The sequence below is a fragment of the Vidua chalybeata genome, chromosome 18 (genome assembly GCF_026979565.1).
Source record: "Vidua chalybeata isolate OUT-0048 chromosome 18, bVidCha1 merged haplotype, whole genome shotgun sequence".
NCBI classification, from domain to species: domain Eukaryota; kingdom Metazoa; phylum Chordata; class Aves; order Passeriformes; family Viduidae; genus Vidua; species Vidua chalybeata.
This window is the reverse complement of record NC_071547.1, coordinates 3,512,801-3,531,968: the sequence shown is the minus strand read 5'-3', so window position 1 is coordinate 3,531,968 and position 19,168 is coordinate 3,512,801. Positions and strand designations below refer to the sequence as shown.

The 19,168-nt window shown below is 38.4% G+C and overlaps 1 protein-coding gene across 3 annotated transcripts in view; it reads right to left on the bottom strand.

The window, feature by feature from the left end:
* KNTC1 (kinetochore associated 1) overlaps nucleotides 1-19,168 on the bottom strand; it is a 31,678-nt gene that overhangs the window by 12,192 nt on the left and 318 nt on the right. For 2 of the 3 annotated variants that reach the window (XM_053959896.1, XM_053959894.1), the window contains exons 1-41: nucleotides 18,956-18,971; nucleotides 18,181-18,312; nucleotides 17,937-18,057; nucleotides 17,441-17,556; nucleotides 17,061-17,133; nucleotides 16,465-16,542; nucleotides 16,298-16,332; nucleotides 15,977-16,087; nucleotides 15,007-15,100; nucleotides 14,633-14,685; nucleotides 14,251-14,363; nucleotides 13,831-13,885; nucleotides 13,067-13,165; nucleotides 12,642-12,685; nucleotides 12,474-12,539; nucleotides 12,298-12,373; nucleotides 11,996-12,121; nucleotides 11,813-11,902; nucleotides 11,195-11,260; nucleotides 10,745-10,806; nucleotides 10,240-10,351; nucleotides 9,376-9,519; nucleotides 9,094-9,150; nucleotides 8,907-9,008; nucleotides 8,559-8,675; nucleotides 7,946-8,089; nucleotides 7,584-7,682; nucleotides 7,050-7,153; nucleotides 6,823-6,928; nucleotides 6,309-6,443; nucleotides 5,765-5,884; nucleotides 5,381-5,450; nucleotides 5,235-5,302; nucleotides 4,569-4,861; nucleotides 4,212-4,384; nucleotides 3,933-4,030; nucleotides 2,997-3,135; nucleotides 2,475-2,531; nucleotides 1,762-1,925; nucleotides 1,181-1,288; nucleotides 358-486 (exon numbers count right to left, since the gene is read on the bottom strand). In XM_053959896.1, the coding sequence (XP_053815871.1) occupies nucleotides 358-486; nucleotides 1,181-1,288; nucleotides 1,762-1,925; nucleotides 2,475-2,531; nucleotides 2,997-3,135; nucleotides 3,933-4,030; nucleotides 4,212-4,384; nucleotides 4,569-4,861; nucleotides 5,235-5,302; nucleotides 5,381-5,450; nucleotides 5,765-5,884; nucleotides 6,309-6,443; nucleotides 6,823-6,928; nucleotides 7,050-7,153; nucleotides 7,584-7,682; nucleotides 7,946-8,089; nucleotides 8,559-8,675; nucleotides 8,907-9,008; nucleotides 9,094-9,150; nucleotides 9,376-9,519; nucleotides 10,240-10,351; nucleotides 10,745-10,806; nucleotides 11,195-11,260; nucleotides 11,813-11,902; nucleotides 11,996-12,121; nucleotides 12,298-12,373; nucleotides 12,474-12,539; nucleotides 12,642-12,685; nucleotides 13,067-13,165; nucleotides 13,831-13,885; nucleotides 14,251-14,363; nucleotides 14,633-14,685; nucleotides 15,007-15,100; nucleotides 15,977-16,087; nucleotides 16,298-16,332; nucleotides 16,465-16,542; nucleotides 17,061-17,133; nucleotides 17,441-17,556; nucleotides 17,937-18,057; nucleotides 18,181-18,306 (4,143 nt within the window). In that variant the 5' untranslated portion in view covers nucleotides 18,307-18,312; nucleotides 18,956-18,971. Of the gene's footprint in view, nucleotides 1-357; nucleotides 487-1,180; nucleotides 1,289-1,761; nucleotides 1,926-2,474; nucleotides 2,532-2,996; nucleotides 3,136-3,932; nucleotides 4,031-4,211; nucleotides 4,385-4,568; nucleotides 4,862-5,234; nucleotides 5,303-5,380; nucleotides 5,451-5,764; nucleotides 5,885-6,308; nucleotides 6,444-6,822; nucleotides 6,929-7,049; nucleotides 7,154-7,583; nucleotides 7,683-7,945; nucleotides 8,090-8,558; nucleotides 8,676-8,906; nucleotides 9,009-9,093; nucleotides 9,151-9,375; nucleotides 9,520-10,239; nucleotides 10,352-10,744; nucleotides 10,807-11,194; nucleotides 11,261-11,812; nucleotides 11,903-11,995; nucleotides 12,122-12,297; nucleotides 12,374-12,473; nucleotides 12,540-12,641; nucleotides 12,686-13,066; nucleotides 13,166-13,830; nucleotides 13,886-14,250; nucleotides 14,364-14,632; nucleotides 14,686-15,006; nucleotides 15,101-15,976; nucleotides 16,088-16,297; nucleotides 16,333-16,464; nucleotides 16,543-17,060; nucleotides 17,134-17,440; nucleotides 17,557-17,936; nucleotides 18,058-18,180; nucleotides 18,313-18,955; nucleotides 18,972-19,168 lie in introns of those variants that run through there. The other variant, XM_053959895.1, reaches the window with a different exon arrangement.

The window sequence follows — 19,168 nt, the reverse complement described above, 5'->3', positions numbered from 1 at the left end:
AAAGTAATACAAAAGGTATTTTTTGGCATTTTCCCAGAATTTACATTACTCTCCCTCCACATTTCTTTACTTCCCATCTTCCTTTATATTTTAATAGATGTATTCACTCGTTCCACTCTTGAGAACTGCTGCCAGAGAACAACTTATCCAAAATATAACATAGATATCAATTATGATGGGACCTAAAATAAGTAATTTCAGGCTTTGGAATAAGTCATGATGAGGTTGAAAACCACATTAATATTGACAGCAACTTCCCACTGTGGCACAGAGGCAGCTCCTCTCCCAGGGCCCTAAATGAAGGATCTCTTTAACATTCTCTGTTTGCAGAAGAAACTCAAGGCCTTGGGAATTTACCAAAACTTTTCTGTAATTCTGCCATGAGTTGTTTATGACCTCCCACAGCTTATTGAACATCTCTTCCTTGGGCAAAACAGTGCAATAGCCCAGGGCCAGGTTCTGATCGATGACACGAGAGTTGAACACCTGTGGTTTGGGAGAAAAAGAATATAAACTTTAGGAATTTATTTAATTTCTTCAATTAAATAAATTTTGTATCAGGTGCAGCACAGGAAAAATACTCCACAATTTGGATATGTATTGGGTCTTTAAGTTAGGGAGGAAAAATAATAAAAATGCATTTCAGGATTTAAAATTTAACATCTGAATATCCTGAAGCCAGTCTGAAAGTGACTTCCCTTAGTCTAAGCTGCCTTAGAAGATGGTAAATTGGAGGTTTTGCACGGAGCTTTTTAAAAATTCCCCCCACCTAGGAAAACTACCAATCTAAAACAAATCCAGGATTTCAAATAAGATAGAGAATACCTACAGATCCTGAAGGCCATTACAGTCACTTGGGACCCTAAAGGATCCCCCAAAGATGAGGCTCCCACTTTCCAGAACCTTTCAAGCAAAGCAAATTGAGCAGGAGCAAAAAGCCACAGTCCACAAGGGGCTCAAAGACTCTTTGGAAAAGGCTGTTCAGGGAGGTGGTTGAGACACCACTGCTGAAGGTGTTTAAAGATGTGGTGCTCAGGACATGCTTTGATGGTGGACTTGGCTTTAGTTTAAGGGTTGGGCTCCATGATCTTGTTGGTCTTTTCCAAATGAAACAATTCCATGTGGCTGCCAGGTAGAGCAGAAGAAAGTGGCTCCCTCACCCTTTCCAGGGGATTCTTACCTTGTGCAATAAGTTCAGGACAGAAGTCTTGATTACTGAACTGCTCCTCTCCTTCATAGCTATGAGGAAGCTTCTGGTTTCAGTGAGTAGCAGATCACTGTTGTGTGGCTGTTATGAAGAAAACAGCACCTAATTAGAAACAAATTCTAAATCTTCATCATCTTGTCATTTACAGCATAATAGGAGGTACTATAGTAATTGTATTTTCAGATTTATTTAAGGTCTTATAAAGATTTCTTCCAGATAGAAAAAGGATTTCTGTTTTCCAAGTGCTTTTGAATTGAGGAATGTTTCTTGAATATTCTACTTGTGACTTTTCCCATACTAAAACAACATGGAAGAACAGAGTAAGCCATTATTAACACTCATTCTAGTCTCTGCAGGAAGGCCAGGAATAAAAGCTCAGTTCTGAGCACGCTTTGCAAAGGGAGAGGACCATGAAAAACAGGGAAGAAACCACCAGCTCCTTTCACAAACTGACTCAACATCTGATCAAGTGGTGCTAATAAAAGGTCATGGTGAGAGCCTTTCCCCTGCCTTCCAAATCCTTAGAGAACTACTCTCAACTTGCCAAAAGTCACCTTTTCACTTGGGGACAGTTCCATGGTGTTTGAAATGCCATGCTGGAGGCAGGAGCCAAAGGCACACATTGTGAGCTGCAGGGCCAGCTGGAACTGGCTGCACTCCAGCAGGTTCTGCAGTGCTGCAGAGAAGGGAGATCCAACAGGCAGCAGGAAGTTGTGTCCTGTGAAATATTTCAAAAACAACCCCAGAAAGTTATTATGAAACATATTGTTCTTGGAGTTAATATCAGAGCAGTTTCTCTTTTTCTTCATTAGAGTTATGATTCAGGATTTGCCTTAGCTCCCTTTAAAACCCAAAATTCTCAGGGCTTTTAATTTGATACAGATTCTCATTTTAGTACAAAAGCCACAAGTTTTTGACCAGAAGTTGTCTTCTTGGACAGGCCTTGATGATCTTCATTCACAGTGCTAGAACTGTCCTGAAGTACAGGTTTGGAGATGCTCAAAAATCCCATGGTGGAATAGTGGGAATTACCACCCAAACTGGTGACTTCTGTGTTCAACCAAACCACCCCCTAAAATATTGCTTCAAGTGGAACATTTTGGCACCTGTGAAAACCCCCTGTGGGTCAGTCATACTTGTGTAGGGTGAATTTAAACCTCATGTTTTCCAGTGGTCTGTTTAGACTTTCATTGTGGTGGATCTGCCCTCATACCCCTGGAACTGGGTGATTTTTAAGGTTCTTTCCCACCCAAGCAGGGTGTGATACCTTCCATGAATGTTCTGTGTGCCAGGCTTTGAGACTCCAGGGGGTACAGCTTGTCCTCTGAAAGAGAGAAAATGCTCATCAGCAGCATGTCAGGAACTCAGCAACACCAACAAGTCTGGGAGAACCCTAAAAATACCACAGGACAGGACATAAAATAGAGACATGTGAACCCCAAGAGCCATTTGCTGCTAATTTTAACTGTGCCTGCTCAGAATTTATTTCCCAAGAGGAAATATCTTTCAGACTCACAAAGGAATCCAACAGTTTTCAGTAACTACTTTGTATGTAAATCCATTGGATAAGACAGTCAACATTAAACTCTTCATGTGTGGAAGTAAGGACCAAACCCAAAGTCATCTTTCCATTCTACACCCCCTGATGGGTATTTCTACCATGAGTTTGTCTAACTGTGATTTCTGAGGTGATAATTTCCACACATGAGCTGAATTATTTCTATTTCTAGATAAAAATCAGTAAGAAACAGATTTTCTATTGTCTCAATGTTGAGGAGAACAAGCTTACCACAAATAGGCAGAACAGCAGAAGTGAGTTCATATGCAACTGGAAGAGATGTCTGAGGATCAAGGACTATCCCATCTTCTTTAAAGAAATCATCATAAGTCCACTCTTTGTAAGGATCTTTATCTCCAGAAGATGTTGTCTAAATAAGAACATTGTCAAAAGTGCACACAATGAAAGGCAGAGTTGATGACTCCACTAACAGGTTCCTATTTTGGAATACAGGAATAGAACATGATGTTGAAAGTAGTAATTCTGTTAAATGGCCCCTGGCAATAAATCCATTTCCTACCCAGAATGGCCACATTTGTCCTTCATGTTGCAGTAGTTTAGTTGTACAGCCAAAATGTACTCTTATTCAATTTAATAGAGGCTTTCATAAACATTCTTGGCCAAATATTATAAGCAAACATTTTGCAAATGGACCATTTTCTAGAAAAATAACATTTTGTGGATAAACAAGCCCAGCCACTCTGCTGTTACTCCACTCCAGCTGTAAGAGCCTGTTCATTTCAAGTAGCCTAAAGCACTGCTTGACCTAAACAGAAAACAAAGCTTCTATTCAAGAACTTGATCATCTTAAAATTTTACAGAACTCTTGGGAAAGCTTTCAAATAGTACATTCATTTAAAAACCAAACCCTCCCTGCCATACTTTCAAGCCAGCTCTCTGCCAGTCCTGGCAGAAGCTGTTTGATAAAATCACTATTTTCAGCAGGATTTATTGTACTGAAATATAAGTGGAGAATGCTACTTGTGCTTGTGCCACAGCTGCACTGCTTTTAGGATTCAAATCAGTTTATTCTTTAAGCTGAAGAACACACAAATTCTAGGAAATTTTTATTTGAGGATTTTTTTTTGTCGTTGTTGGTTTTTGATTAAAGAGTGCTGGAGAAATGAGAGGGAAAAGAATACACAGAGTGAACAGCACAGAAAATACCTCTGCTGTAAATTCATAGTTGTCCATTTGGCACTGTCCATGAATTTCCTTGGCAAGTGAAGTGTATTTACACAGCTCCAGACAATCCAACACTAAATCTGTAAAAATATTGAGATCATTAGCAGAAATGGAAGGTTCATCTGTCCACTTAAAAGGAAACAATATTGCAGCACCTATTTTCACAGATGCAGATCTAGAAATTCACTTGGTTTCCAGGTTTATTGAACTCTGGTTGGAAAGCTGAGCTCCCAGCATGAAGTAAATGGGAACAGGAATTACCTGGACTGCAGAGTGTGGCTGCTTGGCCAGCCAGCCCATGGATCACTGCTGGAAGATCCATCCCATGAGGAGTGATCATTGGAACATCAGCTCCCAGCATATGGCAAAGCCTTTGACACACTGCAAACAGCAGCTTCCCTGTATTTTCATTCCAGCTATTTTCATAGAACTCCCTATTAAGAAAGAAAAGATGTTAAGAGTAAAAAGCCAGTAATACTTAGGGTTTTATTTCTGTTCCAATTATTTAACTAAAACAAAAAACCTTTTCCTTTGTTCTACATAATTCAAGAAAAGTGGCAGAAATAGTTCAGAAAAGCTCATTAAAAGTGATGATCTTGAAAAGCTCTGCAGTTTTACCTGCATATATTGACAGCCACTTCCACTTTTCCATCATCCAGGGCTCTCAAGGCCAGTTTTTCTCCCAGTTCATGCTCTGAGACTTGCAGGAGCAAAGCCAGTCTGTACAACCTGGATTCAGAGGGAGGGGGTTTGGGCTTGCCACCTTCTGAATTACAATTCACTGCTTGCACATTTCTAGACTTGGATGCAGATCTGACACGTTCGTAAGAGCATATGTGATCCTCAAGAAGTGCAGATATCAGTGAAGGGCTCCTGTATTCTTCAACGGAGAGAAAGATATCAAAATACTCCTGCAACAAAAAAGATAATTATATATTTGTATCCATATAACTTCCTTTAAATTGCTTTGTTTGCCTACTGTCCTGAGCTCTTAAAAAATTCTTACAGCACTCTATCATGAACTCTTTGAAGTATTAGCAATTAAGGTTTTTGTGACAGTATCTAATTTTTGGTTTAAATAGACAACTGAGTTCTAATTGGGAACTTCCCCAGACTAGATAAAATTGGTAGATTAGCCTTAGAATCGATTTGAAGTCAATAATAAAAACAACCTTTGCATGCACGTCATAAATACAATTAATTTTTAATATGATCCATGTGATAAGAACAATTGGAGTAACGAAAGTAAATCAAAAGGGATTTAAAACAATAAAAAATACCCACCTGCAGGCTAAGAAGTGTTTCAAACAACTTTAGGTTTTCTTCACATTCATATTTCTTCACAGGATTGTCTGTTGGAGGAGAAAAAAAATTACATTTTGATTCCATTTACACAAGGAAAATATCAGATGTTGAAATTGTACCATTACCTTTTTGAATGCTGAACCAGAATTTAAGGACTTCCACCAGTGTCTTAGTCATAAACATTTGTAGTTTTTTCTGCAGAAAAGGAAGAGGATTTTGTTTTTTTGTTAAAATGTTGCCAGAATGGACTTGGGCTTCAGCTCTTAAAGTACAATGCAATGTTCCACAAACTTCTTAAGCAATAATTACCAAGTCTAAGGCACAACCAGTTGAAAAGCAAAGGAACAGAAAGTTATTTTATATATTAATCCTTTATAGAAACAGTAAATATTTTATAGGTGTAATATGTGTTTACTCCACAGTCTGTCAGCTCTCACAGGAAAAATCCACACCTCTCCTTTTTCAGAATAACTTGTGTGCACACTTTGTGGTGTGAAAAGCCTTGGTACCTCTTCAGGATCATCTGCTTGGTTCTGTAACACCAGTCTTCCCCACAGAGTCAATCTCTCTGCAACTTCCTCAGCCTTAGCAAGAGGCAGAGATTTTAACAAAGTCAGAGATTCCTCTCCCTGAAGGGAGAAAAAGAAACAAACAAAATTAGAACAGAAATAATGAAAAGGAAAGGGCATTTGCTTTTGGAAAAGCTGAGTTATGTGTACATTCTTGTTCTGATGCAATGGCTGCACAATGGCCATGAGGATAAATAACAATGCATGAAAATGTGTAGAGATTTCAATTCCAAACTCATCTGGTGTATTGCAGGTCACAACTTTCACCCTATTCTGCCACAATAGAAGGATAAAACTCTGGCAAAACTCATTTTCAATGCTAAACATTGCTGCTAAGGCAGTTAGGTGTCGTATTAATACTTTGAATTAAAAACACTTATGCAAACTGCTTATAAGATTTCAGCAATGCAACTTGTCCCTGTTTTGTCAAGAGGCCTCAGTGTCTGTAAATTCCAGGATCAACTGCCATGAAGTATTCCCCTACCCTTCCTTTGTCAATCAGGTCCATCATCCTCAGGAAATGGACTTCCCCAGTGGGCAGCATGTAGGCTTCCACAATTTTCAAGGCATCCTCCAAGCAAGTAGGAGTATCTTGTTTGAGAATGTATCTGGCAAGCCTCTGGAAGAAGAAAAGAGAAATGGACTTTAGTTTGTTGATGTAAAGAATAACAAAGGAATTAGTTTATACACACTACTTTACCAATGGAATTGTTCAGTTTGTATCAAGCAAGTTACCTGGAAGATTAAAACTTTTATCAAGAGAAAAGCTGACTGAAGTGTAACTGGGAGAAAACAGGGTTTGGGGACTGAATTAGCCTGGGAACTCTGAAAATTTGTCTGGTTCCTCAGGATATTGAGGAACTTCTCCAGAAATATTCATGTCATCTAATGAAGGGGAGATGTTAAAAAAAAAGAAAACAACTCAAATGGTAAAAGAAAAAATCATCAAGTGCTGTTCACTGTGACCTTTAGAGAAATCTAAACTCTTGGTAACTTACCATTATCATCTGCTTGTCCTTTAAAAGATTGGTATCTCTTATCCCATAGGCTCTCAAAAGCTTCTTCATCTCCATCAGTCTGTAACTTTCCTGCAGTAACTTCACTCTGGGGACAAATTCAACCATTATTAATTCCTTTGCTACCCCCAGCTATGGTATTTAATCATCACACCACATCAGACACACAGCATTTCCCCAGCCAAGGGTAGCCTGTGGATGCTGCTTACTTGACATGATTCATCTCCAGGTGCTGTTTGACAAGCTGCTCCATTGCTGCACTCCATGGCACCACAGCTCCATGCATTATCTGCAGGACTGCATCAAATTTCAGCTGCAAGAGGGACACAAACAGCTCAATAAGTTTCAAAGTAGTCCCTTGAAGTATTGTTCATGCGTGACTGATCCCTTTAGGCAAATATTTTATTTCCTTGCCCAATCTTCACTTGCATAAAGGGTATTTATTGTCATCATATGATGTGTCAAGTTCAATTAGAAAATGCTTGCAGTCATTTATGACACTGTGGTTCCATGCATATTAAAATTGGTGAGTTTTCCATGTGATGACATCACAACTACAATTATCTCCTCAAAAAGTATCACAGGGGAGATGACTAAAATAGAATAAGAAGATAACATAATAGCATACTATCTTCTCCTCATGGCACTCATTAAAAATGTACTCAGAGCATTATGTAAAAACCATGTTTTGCTCTGAACTGACATGTTGGAGTCACTTGATGCCTTTCATGAAACACACTTACATCAGTGTCAGAGATGCAGCCAATGACAGCCACTGCCTTGGCCTCCCAGGCAGTTTCAAACACTGAGATCGATCGTGTCCGACAGCGCTCCAGCAAATCCTGTGATTGGATAAAGGTGATCGGAACACTTGAAATCAGAAAAGACAGGAGTACCTTATAATATGAACAAAAGTGTAATTTTCTAGGCATTAAGGGACTGTTTCATAACTGAAATAGTAACTAGCATTAAGTTCATTGGCAGGAATAGGATTAATCTAAAAGCTGGGCCTAAAATTCAGTTGTAAATTCAAATGTTCATCAGACTTGGTTTCTGCTTCCTGATGTTGAAATAGGTTTCTTCAAAAGGAAGAAAATATGGATACCTTGACATACTGTAGAAGAAGCTCATCTTTTTGTAGGTTGTGTTCACACAGGTAGGGTTTTATAAACTTCTCCAAAATTGATGGGACAAGCTCTGGTGCCAAAATTTTATCAAGCATGCGAAACACAATAGTGGTTGCATTTTCCTGGGCAGCAAGTGGGAAAAGGCCATGTTAGAACATCACACATGTCAGTGTAAGGCCATTTACATCCCTGATACACAATCCAACATCCAGAGGCCACTGAAAACAACTGAAAGATTTCCAGAGCAAGAATCTCTCTTTAGCTCAAATAAACCCTTTCATTTACAAAGCTTTTCTTGTTCAGTTGTACTTTCAATTTCTCTGTAGCCAATCCTTGCTCCACAGTAGATGATCTGTAATAACCTGCAAACCACAGAGTTTGAGCCACAGCTTCTCACAGTGTTATATTTATAACCTCAGTTGAAAGAAAATTTGTAACACAGCTTCTCAAACAGACTTAGCAGCTTATGAATGAAAATTTAACCAACATCCATCATGATTTTTTTGGTCTGACTTTAAATTACATGCTATAAGATTCTTCTCCTTTTCAGAGCAATCTGAAAAGCATTTTTTCAAGTGTCTGCAGTGTTACCTTTTCAAAATCACAGAATGCCAGCCTGCAGTTGTATTTTCTGTACAGATTTCTCAATTCTTGTAAATCATTTACCAGCTTCTTTAACCTCTGTATCTCTTCACAGTCACCACATCTCTGAAAGTGTGTTGAGAAGTGAAATGTTAGGAGACAAGACCATTAAGAGGCTGTCATCTACTTTTTTTATATCTTTAAACACAAGAAAATTGGAATTCTTTCCTTTCGTAGAATTAAGTCAATCTTCACCAAACTCACCGGTGGCCTAATTATCACCCACTCCAGCTCTAGTACACAACATCTGTTTGAAGTTTCTTAGTAGCTAATTCTTGTGTTTGTTACATTTCTTACCAAAGGAGTCCACTTGCCAAAAGCTGTCACTCCCAGTTCACCTTGATTTTTACTTGTAAAAAAAATCTCTGCCACTTGGAGTCCATTTTCAGGCCAGTTTGCCTGTCCAAAATAGTTGATATTATTAGCAAACCATGTTATACATCTAGAAATACAAGATATGCCAAGTTTCTGCAGGGTGATTTACCTTGTCAGTTAATTCAAGGTTTCGAGCAGCTTGTTCCAGCCATTTTGCTAATATTTTCTGAAAAAAAAATACAGTTATAAGTAGAGTTATGCTATTTATCAAAGCAAAATTTGCCATTAAAAACTTCTTTCAAAAGAAATAATTTCAAATATAAAGCTAGGGAAAAGAATCCATTTCAAAGACAGAGGAACAAGTTCCTGACATTCAGAAGTCTGGAGGTTTGACAGTAAAATCATCTTAGTTTGAGAAAATTACAATTTGCAGTTCTTAAGTCAGTCTCACCTGCCCATCTGGCACAACCCTTCTTGAGAAGGGGATCACAACATTTTTAAGCCACACACAAAGTTCCTTCAAAGGAGCAGTGAAATGGATGGCATTGAGCAAATCCTTCAGCATTTTCTCATCAAAGCTGCTTTCAAAATCAGCCTAAAATATTAGATCAGAACAATTACAGATCCATGGAGCACATGTTCATCTGATATTCTGTAAAGCTGTTTCACTAATAGGAAGAGCCAGTAAATTTCACAAATACAAAGAGAAAATCTCAGTAGTCATAGACAGAAATTAAATAAATAGCTCTGTTCAGAAAAACTAGAGTTTGGTCTTCTTAAAAATAGACCTAATTGAAGGAATTTCTTTACAAATCAGATTGTTCTATTACTTTCACACTCACTCTATAGTTCTGTCTTATTGAGAAAACAACAGACATGGAACTGAAAGTCCTGCACTAAAAAATAAAATAACAGCACACACACACTATCTTAAATGTGTCATTCAGAGTAAGGAGTCTGTGTGCTTATTTTTAAAGGATTTCAAGGTAGGCAGCAAACATCCACTTAATTCTGAGAGCTGTGCTTGCAAGAAAGTGAGTGGAAGATTACAAGCACTGCAGAATAAATCAAATTGCCATGACTTAGAAATATGAATTCTGACATCAGAAATACCAGTTTATTCCTAAATCAATAAAAAGTTCAGCCTCCTAAGCATCCAAGTGAATAGGTAATCATTGTGGTAATTGATGAGATACTGCCATGGACCCTTGCTTCTCTGAGGAGCTGTTTTGTAACAGCCTCTGTGAAATTAGACTGGAAAATTGAAGAGATTTAATCCCCTCCATAAATCCCAGAGATGTCTGTGCCACCTCACCTGATGCCTAAGCCAGAGGTACTGGGCACAAGCCAAATTTCCTTCTTCCAGCTGAAAACCAATAATCTTGAACACATCCTCATTATTCAGGAATTCTGTCCAAGCAATGCCACTAAAAGTGAGGGGGAAGAGAAGCTTTGTTAAATGTCATTAACAAAGAAATTGAGAGAAGAACTTCAAAACATTTCTACCTAGTGCTGGATGTTGGAAGAAACAACAGGAGTGGTACTTGTGTTTGTATAAAAATCACAATGCCTCCTACAGATATTGAACAAAAAACCCCAACTATTTAAGTGGATGTGCAACAGATAATTTATGTTTTCAGTATACAGGATGACTCAATCTCTTCATTCTCCCTTCTCCACAGAATGGGAAAATTCAGGCAAAGAAGGAAGAGCTTGAAGTTTAATGAATTCATATTAAAAACCTAAAATAATCTTAATTTCAGTGGTACAGGCTTAACAATCACAATTAAATTTATTTTAAATCTTAAACACAAACAAACCTGAATTTCTCTAGTCCAAAGGCTTCATAGAATGTTGTAAGCCTTGCCTGAGCTCTCAACACCTGAATGCAGATGAGATTTAAGGTTAATATCTGGCTGAACATATTGCTACATTACATGATTAAAGCATTGATTCTCCTTGAAGGCAGATGAGGCGAGTTTACAACAGGACTAAATAAAAAACAAAATGAAACTCCAAAAAGTACTTTAAGAAAGGTTCTGCCTTCAATTTATGGAGCATCTGAAACTGAATCTTTCTATGACTGAAGGAATGGCTTATTTCTGAATTTGTCATTACTGTGATTCTCTTTCATACTATTACATTTAATTTTGCTTAGATTTTTTTTGAAATTTAGCAGTAATTTACAGTTATAATTTGAATTAACAGTTTATAAAACTCTACATTACAATTGATTTTATGATGCTGCAGATCCAAGAAATTTGTCTCACCTCAGCTATGGATACTGGAGCCCCATCAGATGGTGGAGCATTGGGTCTATTGTCTTTCTTCAAGATCTGAAAAAGGGACATGAAAGGGTTTGGCTGACAACTCAGAACATGCCAGACAGGACTGTGAGGGCAGTAAAGACATAAGCAAGAAGTCAGACTTCTGTAAATTGACATTTTACAATGTTAGATTGGATCTAACCTGATCCAGTCTAATCTGGTTGGATTTCTGCATGGATGGAGGATCAGACAGATAATGTGTATCTCTCTGGTTCTGTTTGATAAGACTAAAATAAAAAAAACAAAAATGGTGACCTACTTTGAGCTTTAGTTTGAAAATTAATATTTAAAAGGTACTTAAAAAAAACCTGCTACTCAAAACTAAACCCTGCTTTGTGATACAAAAATAAAACTGTGAGCTCTTTCTTGCCCTTGAGTAAATACCGGAACAAGATGGGATCAAGACTTGCTGCTTCTTCAGGTTTGGTTACATAGGATTTATAGTGCCTTTACTTTTCCCTTTTGGAATCACTACAACTGGTTTGTGCCCCTCTCAAGTTGTACAGAAGGGTGGAATAGAAGTTGAAGAGTAGAAGAAATAGAAACAAATAAAGCCCTTACTCTGACTTTAGCATAATTCAGCATTTCTCGAGTGGTTTCATACAGTGGCCATGGAGCATTGATGCAGTAATTCACAACAAACTGGTTGTCCTGTTTGCATAAGGAAACAACTGAAATTAATTCCAAGATCCTTTATAATTTGAATTGATTTAGTAGGGAGAGAGGGTAGAAATAAAAACAAACCTGTATTTTTTGCAAATTTTCTTTGGCTTCATTGCCAAGATCCAGCAAGGCTTCCTGGCCATAACTCTCAAGAGAAGCTGAAGCCAGTTTCTCTAAAATTGTGTTTGCTTTTACTTTGTATACAAGCTGTTTAAAAAAATAATACAAGTATGGTGAGTTGTTTTATAAGGTAACATTCCACTGCCTTGGTAATATCTGCAATAATTTTAATACTTTCTATTGGACTATAGGACAAGAATCTTACCATAATTTCAGTTATACTCTTTAATCTCTAATGTGTTTATCATGAATGAACAACTCACCTCAACATCCAGTCCAAACTGAATAGCAAAATTCTCTGCTTCAGTGAATTTGTGTTTGTGCAGTAAACGACTTAGTCTGGGGATGAAATAAAATAAACCACTTCAATGTAAGTCCAGATATTTAAAAAAATATATATAATACAATGTTTTTGTTTTTTTTTCACAGAAATCAGTACCTATTTTCTGGCAGGGCTTCAGTTAAACTTCTCATCACAACTATAGAAATTGGGTCTTCAAAGGACCTGAGGATGAGAGGGAATGATGTGAATTTATCAACTCTATGTGGAAGTAACCTGCCATTTTTATGTAATAATGAGCTAGTTACAAACAAAATATTATCTTACATCTGATGCTTTTCATGAATTCCTTCCAAGAAGTATATTGTGTCCTGTAGTGTGCAATGACAGAAACCATCAGGTGAAATGAATTGAATTCCAAATAAATCCAGAGCATTTTTCTATACTAAAAGAACTAAAAAAACTTCCCTCAGTTTTTAGCTGTAACAGCAGCAGGAATGACTGGCAGTGCTATTAAATCCTGCAAGAGACCTCAGACTAAATTTAAATTGTTCTGTTTGTTTCATAATAGGATATTTTTCTCCTCTGGGAACATCACTTAATTTTTCTTTGTATGGTTCCTGCATAGTTTCTAGCAGAAATTGGTTCTAACCTAACAAGAGTTACACAGTACCCTCTTTAATATTTACACATATTAAGACAACTATATTTCTTCAAAGAACAACAACAACAAAAAAATCATCAAAACCTACAGTGCAAACCCCACTTTGAACAAGGGAAGAAACAGGAGACACTTCCAGAGAATAGAGCTGTTGCATAGTGGGCAATGCAAAAACCATCAGGCTTCTCATCTATTTAAAAAAAAAAAAAAAAAGGAGAAAGCAAATAAAGAAGTCAGAATTGCTTTTTTCCCCTTACATTAGTGAGTGATATTTGCAGAATCATTTCTGAATTCTTATGGAGTTAGAGGGTAGTATTTGTAGGACTTTTTATGGAATGCAGATTTCCAGTTTGAGGAAGTTTAATGAAGTTCAGACACTGCCTCTCTCTCTCTCTCTCTCTCTCTCTAGGCCTATTATGTATAATTCAACAGGTTTACTTTAATTTTTTTAAATTGCATAATGTTCATCCTGGTATTTTATTTCAGTTGACTGCACTGGCTGTAGCTGGGTGTAGATGCTGAAGGCAGCAGAGACATTGTTCTCGAGAAATCTGGGAAGGGGTGTAAGATAATAATAAATTTTGCTGCTCTTCCTTGTCTGCCTACCTTAATAAACCAAACCAAAACATAAAAACCCCAACCAGGGACAGCCTGGCCTGGACACCCCCACAAGAATCCCAACACCTCTCACTTGCTAGACCCTGATCTGTAGATGGCCACATTTCAGTCTGGACTTTAAGCTCCTCAGAATTCTCTGTGCCTCAAATATTTTGCCACCTCCACCCCTCTCCCCCCATTTTCCTATGAGCAACTGCATGACAATAAAGGAGCAGAGCACAGATAAGGAGATGATACCTGCTTGTCATCTGGCATTGTCATGACAATCAGTTTCACATTGGCAAGCCCTTGCCTAATGAATGAGAAAGAGAAAAAAGAAAGCAAGATTTGCTGTATGAATCTTAGGTTAAAACGGTGAAATATTTGTGCTTCTGTGTTTTAGAAATTTTTTCATTCCATGACAAAAAAATATATTTAAAAATCCCTTTATATTTTAATATATAGCTGAATAGTTTCTCGCACTTTTTCACACTTTAGAACAGAAGTTACACTTTTTCACACATTCTATTTCATCTTAATTTTTAAGAAAAGTAATTTCTAACAAGGACATGATGTTTTGCACCAGCATCTGGGCCAAATTAATGAGATATTTCATAGAAATCACAGCACCAGACAACTTTTCACTTCTCAGGATTGGTGCTGTAACACTTCACTTACCACGTGACTTGAGAGGAATCTGATTCAGTAGTGAGGAGAAATTCCTCAATATGTATTAAAGGCCAATCCCAAATTAGAGTGAGAGAATAAATATCCCATGTGCTTAAGATGTTCTAGATTAAAAAAAAAAAAATCAGACATGAGTTCATGTTTTCCTCATAGAAGACAGTTTTTGAGCAAAATATTACATTTTATGGCTTAAATAATGAATAGGAGTAGAATTTAAAAAAAAACCAACACAGGAAGATCAAGATGCTCTTGATATAAGTAAATATAAGCACCTTCATTTTACAGAAACTTCACTTTAAGCCTTAAAAAATGTGTTTATAAGCTGGTTCAAGAACACAGTAAAGTGAAGATCAAATCAAATCATTACCCATACCTCTGTATCCAAAACAAACAGCTGATTGTCAAGGACTTGAAGTTTTGCAGCACCTAAAAAATATTAATACTCACATAAATTCATTATTTTTCTTGAGATATGTAAAAACATATTCAAATACACAACCAAGTATTGGAAACCTCGTGGTTTAACCTCATGGAACTTCCTAGGACTGTGCAAAGTTCAGCTTAAAGTGAATTGTGATTTATGTAACTAAGTGAAACTGCAGTTTTGAAGCCCACATCCTGGCTGTACCTTTACAAACATGATCTGTTTGGTACATGTGAATTCATTAAGAACAATGAAAAATTAGTACATTCTGCAATCAAATATGAAATCTACACTTGTCTATAAAGAGATAAAACCTTCTTTACCTTGGATCAGACTTGAATCAGCAAAACTTTGAGCAGACACCAGGGCACTGGTGGGGTCCACCTCCCATTTGGAGAGCACATAATCCCCTTTACCCTGTGAGGAGAGGCACAGTAAAATGGGGTTAGACAGGAGATATTTTACCACTGACATGCCTGTTTCTACCATTGATCTTGAACTTGGAAAGCTGCAAACCTAAATTTAACTTTATTCCTCTACTGATGTTCAGGAAAAAAACCATTGATTTCTTTATTTTTAATTTAACCTTTTCCCCTTCTCCTTTCAAGTCTCGCCTTTGTTACAGTGATTGTTACACTCAGCAGTTTTTGGCTCTTTGAAAAACAGTATTTCAAAATACCCACTTTTCATTCTCACAGAATATAAAAGCTGAATGAAATTACTCTGGGCCTACTGAGGAAAATCCCACTGAATTCAAAAGGTTTCAAAAAATAAACTCAGATAACCTGTTTGCAGTCCCAATTTACATCTCAAAGCAAGTCTATATTTTAATTTCTGTATTAGTTGCTGTACTTAATTCATGCTTAAAATCTTTGTTGAATTAGACCATGTTATTTTAGCAGGCCTTGTTGAATGAGAAGCTGATTGGAAGATTTTTGCCAACTTTGGTTTTGTCTGTGAGCTCAAGGATAGTATCTATAAACAATCCAGCCTGTACACACCAGGAACTGGTGATTGACTAAGCTCAGAAACTCAGCGTGAAAATATTTTCCCCTCATCCATCACAACAAATTAATTTTGGAAATGACAGCATTTATTTCCTTATGAGAAAAACTATGGACAGGCTGCACAAATGACAACCTTTAAACTGACAGTGAAGCAAATGAAAGGCAAAACAGTGCAGAAAGCTGATGAGCTGCTTTTTCAAGCAGCTGGAGACAAATTTCGTTGCAGATCCAAAAATGTCATCATTGATCACACGAAAATTGTTCTGATCACATTCTTAGTGCTTACCCCAATTATCAAATGGATTTTGTTCACTGAGCTGCTGATGACAAAATCCTGACAGCCCAGGCTGTGATGCTCTCCCGTGGCAATGAAAGTTGTCTTTATCTGTCCTTGTAACTTGTGGGTAGGAGATGGGGAAGAAAAACAGTTGTTTATAGAATCAGTAGATAAAATTTCTGCTCATTTCTAAATGAGCAGGAAAAGCAACAATCACAGCTATGAAGGGGAGAAATGGACTGGTAAATAGTCAGTGGAATGTACGGAGCAAAGTTTGGTTACAAACCCTGCACTTTTAACAATTTTGCCAGTTTTGCAGGTGTTTCTTACTTGCTTTGCTGTAGTCATATCCATCTTCTCAATTGCTAAATATTAAAAAAAAAATAAAATCAGTATTAAATAAACTTTTTCAAAACTTTAAAAAGGCACAAAGAAAGTTTTTGAATACAGGTCTCCCTGTTCCAATGAAATCCCAAGGGGTCTGCAGCTTATCCTACCTTCTTGTGTTTTTCCAAGAGGGACACACATAATGCAGAAGCATCCATTGCTTGTGAGAATGAACATGTGATGAACACCTAAAAAAACCCAACAGAAGCATTTCAAACTGAAGTATTCAAGAGCAAGTGAAGAGAAGGCTTGCTTGTAAACAGGACAGTGAAATAACTGACCCCCAAAAATCTTCTGACCAATAGATTAAAGTATTTTAAACAAAATGTTGTCATTTCCAACTAGGAGCAGAATAATATATTCTATTGTGACAGAACAATGCTGGGAGCTTATAGAACAGAACTACTGAACTCTGATAGAAGAAGAGAAGGAATTCTTCCTTTTTTAAGCATTTTCATATGTTTATCACAGTCTCAAAAGAAAAAGGTATTGAGTTCTGAATGTTTTTTCCTATGGCATTTGTAAAATAATTAATGAGATAAAGAATCTTCTACAACTTTGCTTTGCATTGTGCACATAAAATTAACTTTTCTTTATGCTTTTCTGTATTACTTATTTTGTAATCTCTTTCCCTGAGAGCTATTAAAGGGGAACAAAATCACAAAAATTCAGACAAAGGGGAAGAAAAACATCATCCACTTCTTACCTGCATCTGCATTATCTTTAACAAAAAAGAGATTTAAGTAGGTCTTTTCACTTGAAGATTGTTCAACCAAAATCTAAAATAGAAACAGCATAAAGACTATTATTCTGTATTTCAGAAAAAAAAAATGAAATACTGATCATCAGTTCAAACGTTAGACTTTTTTTATGAAGGTTCTTGTTTATGCATGCTGTTCCTAAATAGATTTTCCTTATTCATTACTCATGGGAACAGAAGTGCCCATTTCACCTGTTTAGTTGGAATATGTGGTCAATAAGGCAAGGATGTTTATACTTTGGTATTTGGAAAAATGATTTAAAAAAACTCAAGAAAGTCTGAGAACAAAACGTTCTCAGCAAAATTAAATAGAAAAGTTACCGTACCTTCGTTAGCAAGGTTTGTTTTGATGGGATGTGGATAAGATGTAAACTGCCACTTCTCTCACCAACCACAAGGAATTGTTTGTCTTGACACATACCCACTACATCCACGTTAGTATCTGAAAAGTTTCATGGCAAGAAGTCAGATATTAAGATTTGGGTTTTATGAATAAATATTAACACAAGAATTGGACAACACAGCATCCCAGATTTCTTCTAAACAAGTTATTCTGACTAAAGTAAATATGAGAAGAGGCCTACAGGGAGTGGTTTTGTATCCATTATTCCCACTTTAGTGAGAACTTAGGATTCTAACTACATGGTACTGAAACAGTCAATTGTTTTCAGAAGCCAAAATCACTTTTTATTACTTAGGTACTTGTAATAATGCTTCCCTTTACAGGCTAGTCAGACACTTCCTATGCTTTCCTGTACAAACCTAGGTATTTTAAAAGCCAGTTTTCACTTGCCAAGTGGAATTCCAAAGGAAAGAACTCACCAAACTGAATGTGCATCAGAAGAGACAGCCCAGTGCTGTCCAGAAGTGCCACAGATCTGTCCACAACAACAATGCTGCCATCCCTGGAGCTGCGTGCATGGAGCTGAGGGTTCCCAGAGACCTGGGAAGGGAAAGGTTGTTTCACACAGGCACAGAAAACACGACAAAAATTGTCTAATTATTAGACAAAAAAAAAAAAAGACAAATTAATCAAAGACAAAAGCAGAGCTTTGATGGGTTGTACCTTCTCTGAAGATGAGATTTGCAGCAGTGAATCCACCTGGTACAAGGCGGTGCCACACTCCTGGCCCAGCCCCACCGGGAGCTGCCCGGTGTCCTCGTTCAGCAGCAGCTCGACCTCGTTCCACATCTTTGCCTGGGATAAACATTTCAGGAACATCGTGTAGAGCAGACAGCTCTGAAGTTACGTGGCTACAGGTAAGTTATTAGTTTTGTTACTGCATGGGGACACTGTGTGAGGAGGAAGGGCTGTACAAGAATCCCCGTGAGGATAAAGAGCTCGTTTAAAGCCAAGTGAGCGGTGTGGATCCCGGATTGGCGAGAACAGATTTTGCCAACTAAATTCACTGCCAGAGTGCTCCCCACCGTGCTGTGAACACCCCCTGCTCACAGGGACACCGACTCCCTGCCCTCAGGGACCCTTGATCCCTCTCCTGGTGACAAACCCCAGCCCACAGGGACCGCCTGCTCACGGGGACCCCCATCCCCTGCCCTCAGGGAACCGCTGCCCGTGACAGGGGTGACAAACGCATGGCCACAGGGACCCCAATCCCTCACTGCGGCCGGTGACATCCCTATTCCAGAGGGACCTCTGCCCACATGGTCTGCCCGACCCCTCACGGGCGACACTCCCGTACCCCAGATCCCCTCACGGGTGACACTGCCGCGCCCTCGGGGACCCCCGATCCCCTCACCGGTGACACTGCCGTGCCCTCGGGGACCCACGATCCCCTCACCGGTGACACTGCCGTGCCCTCGGGGACCCCCGATCCCCTCACCGGTGACACTCCCGTGCCCTCGGGGACCCCCGATCCCCTCACCGGTGACACTCCCGTGCCCTCGGGGACCCCCGATCCCCTCACCGGTGACACTCCCGTGCCCTCGGGGACCCACGATCCCCTCACCGGTGACACTCCCGTGCCCTCGGGGACCCACGATCCCCTCACCGGTGACACTGCCGTGCCCTCGGGGACCCCCGATGCCCTCACCGG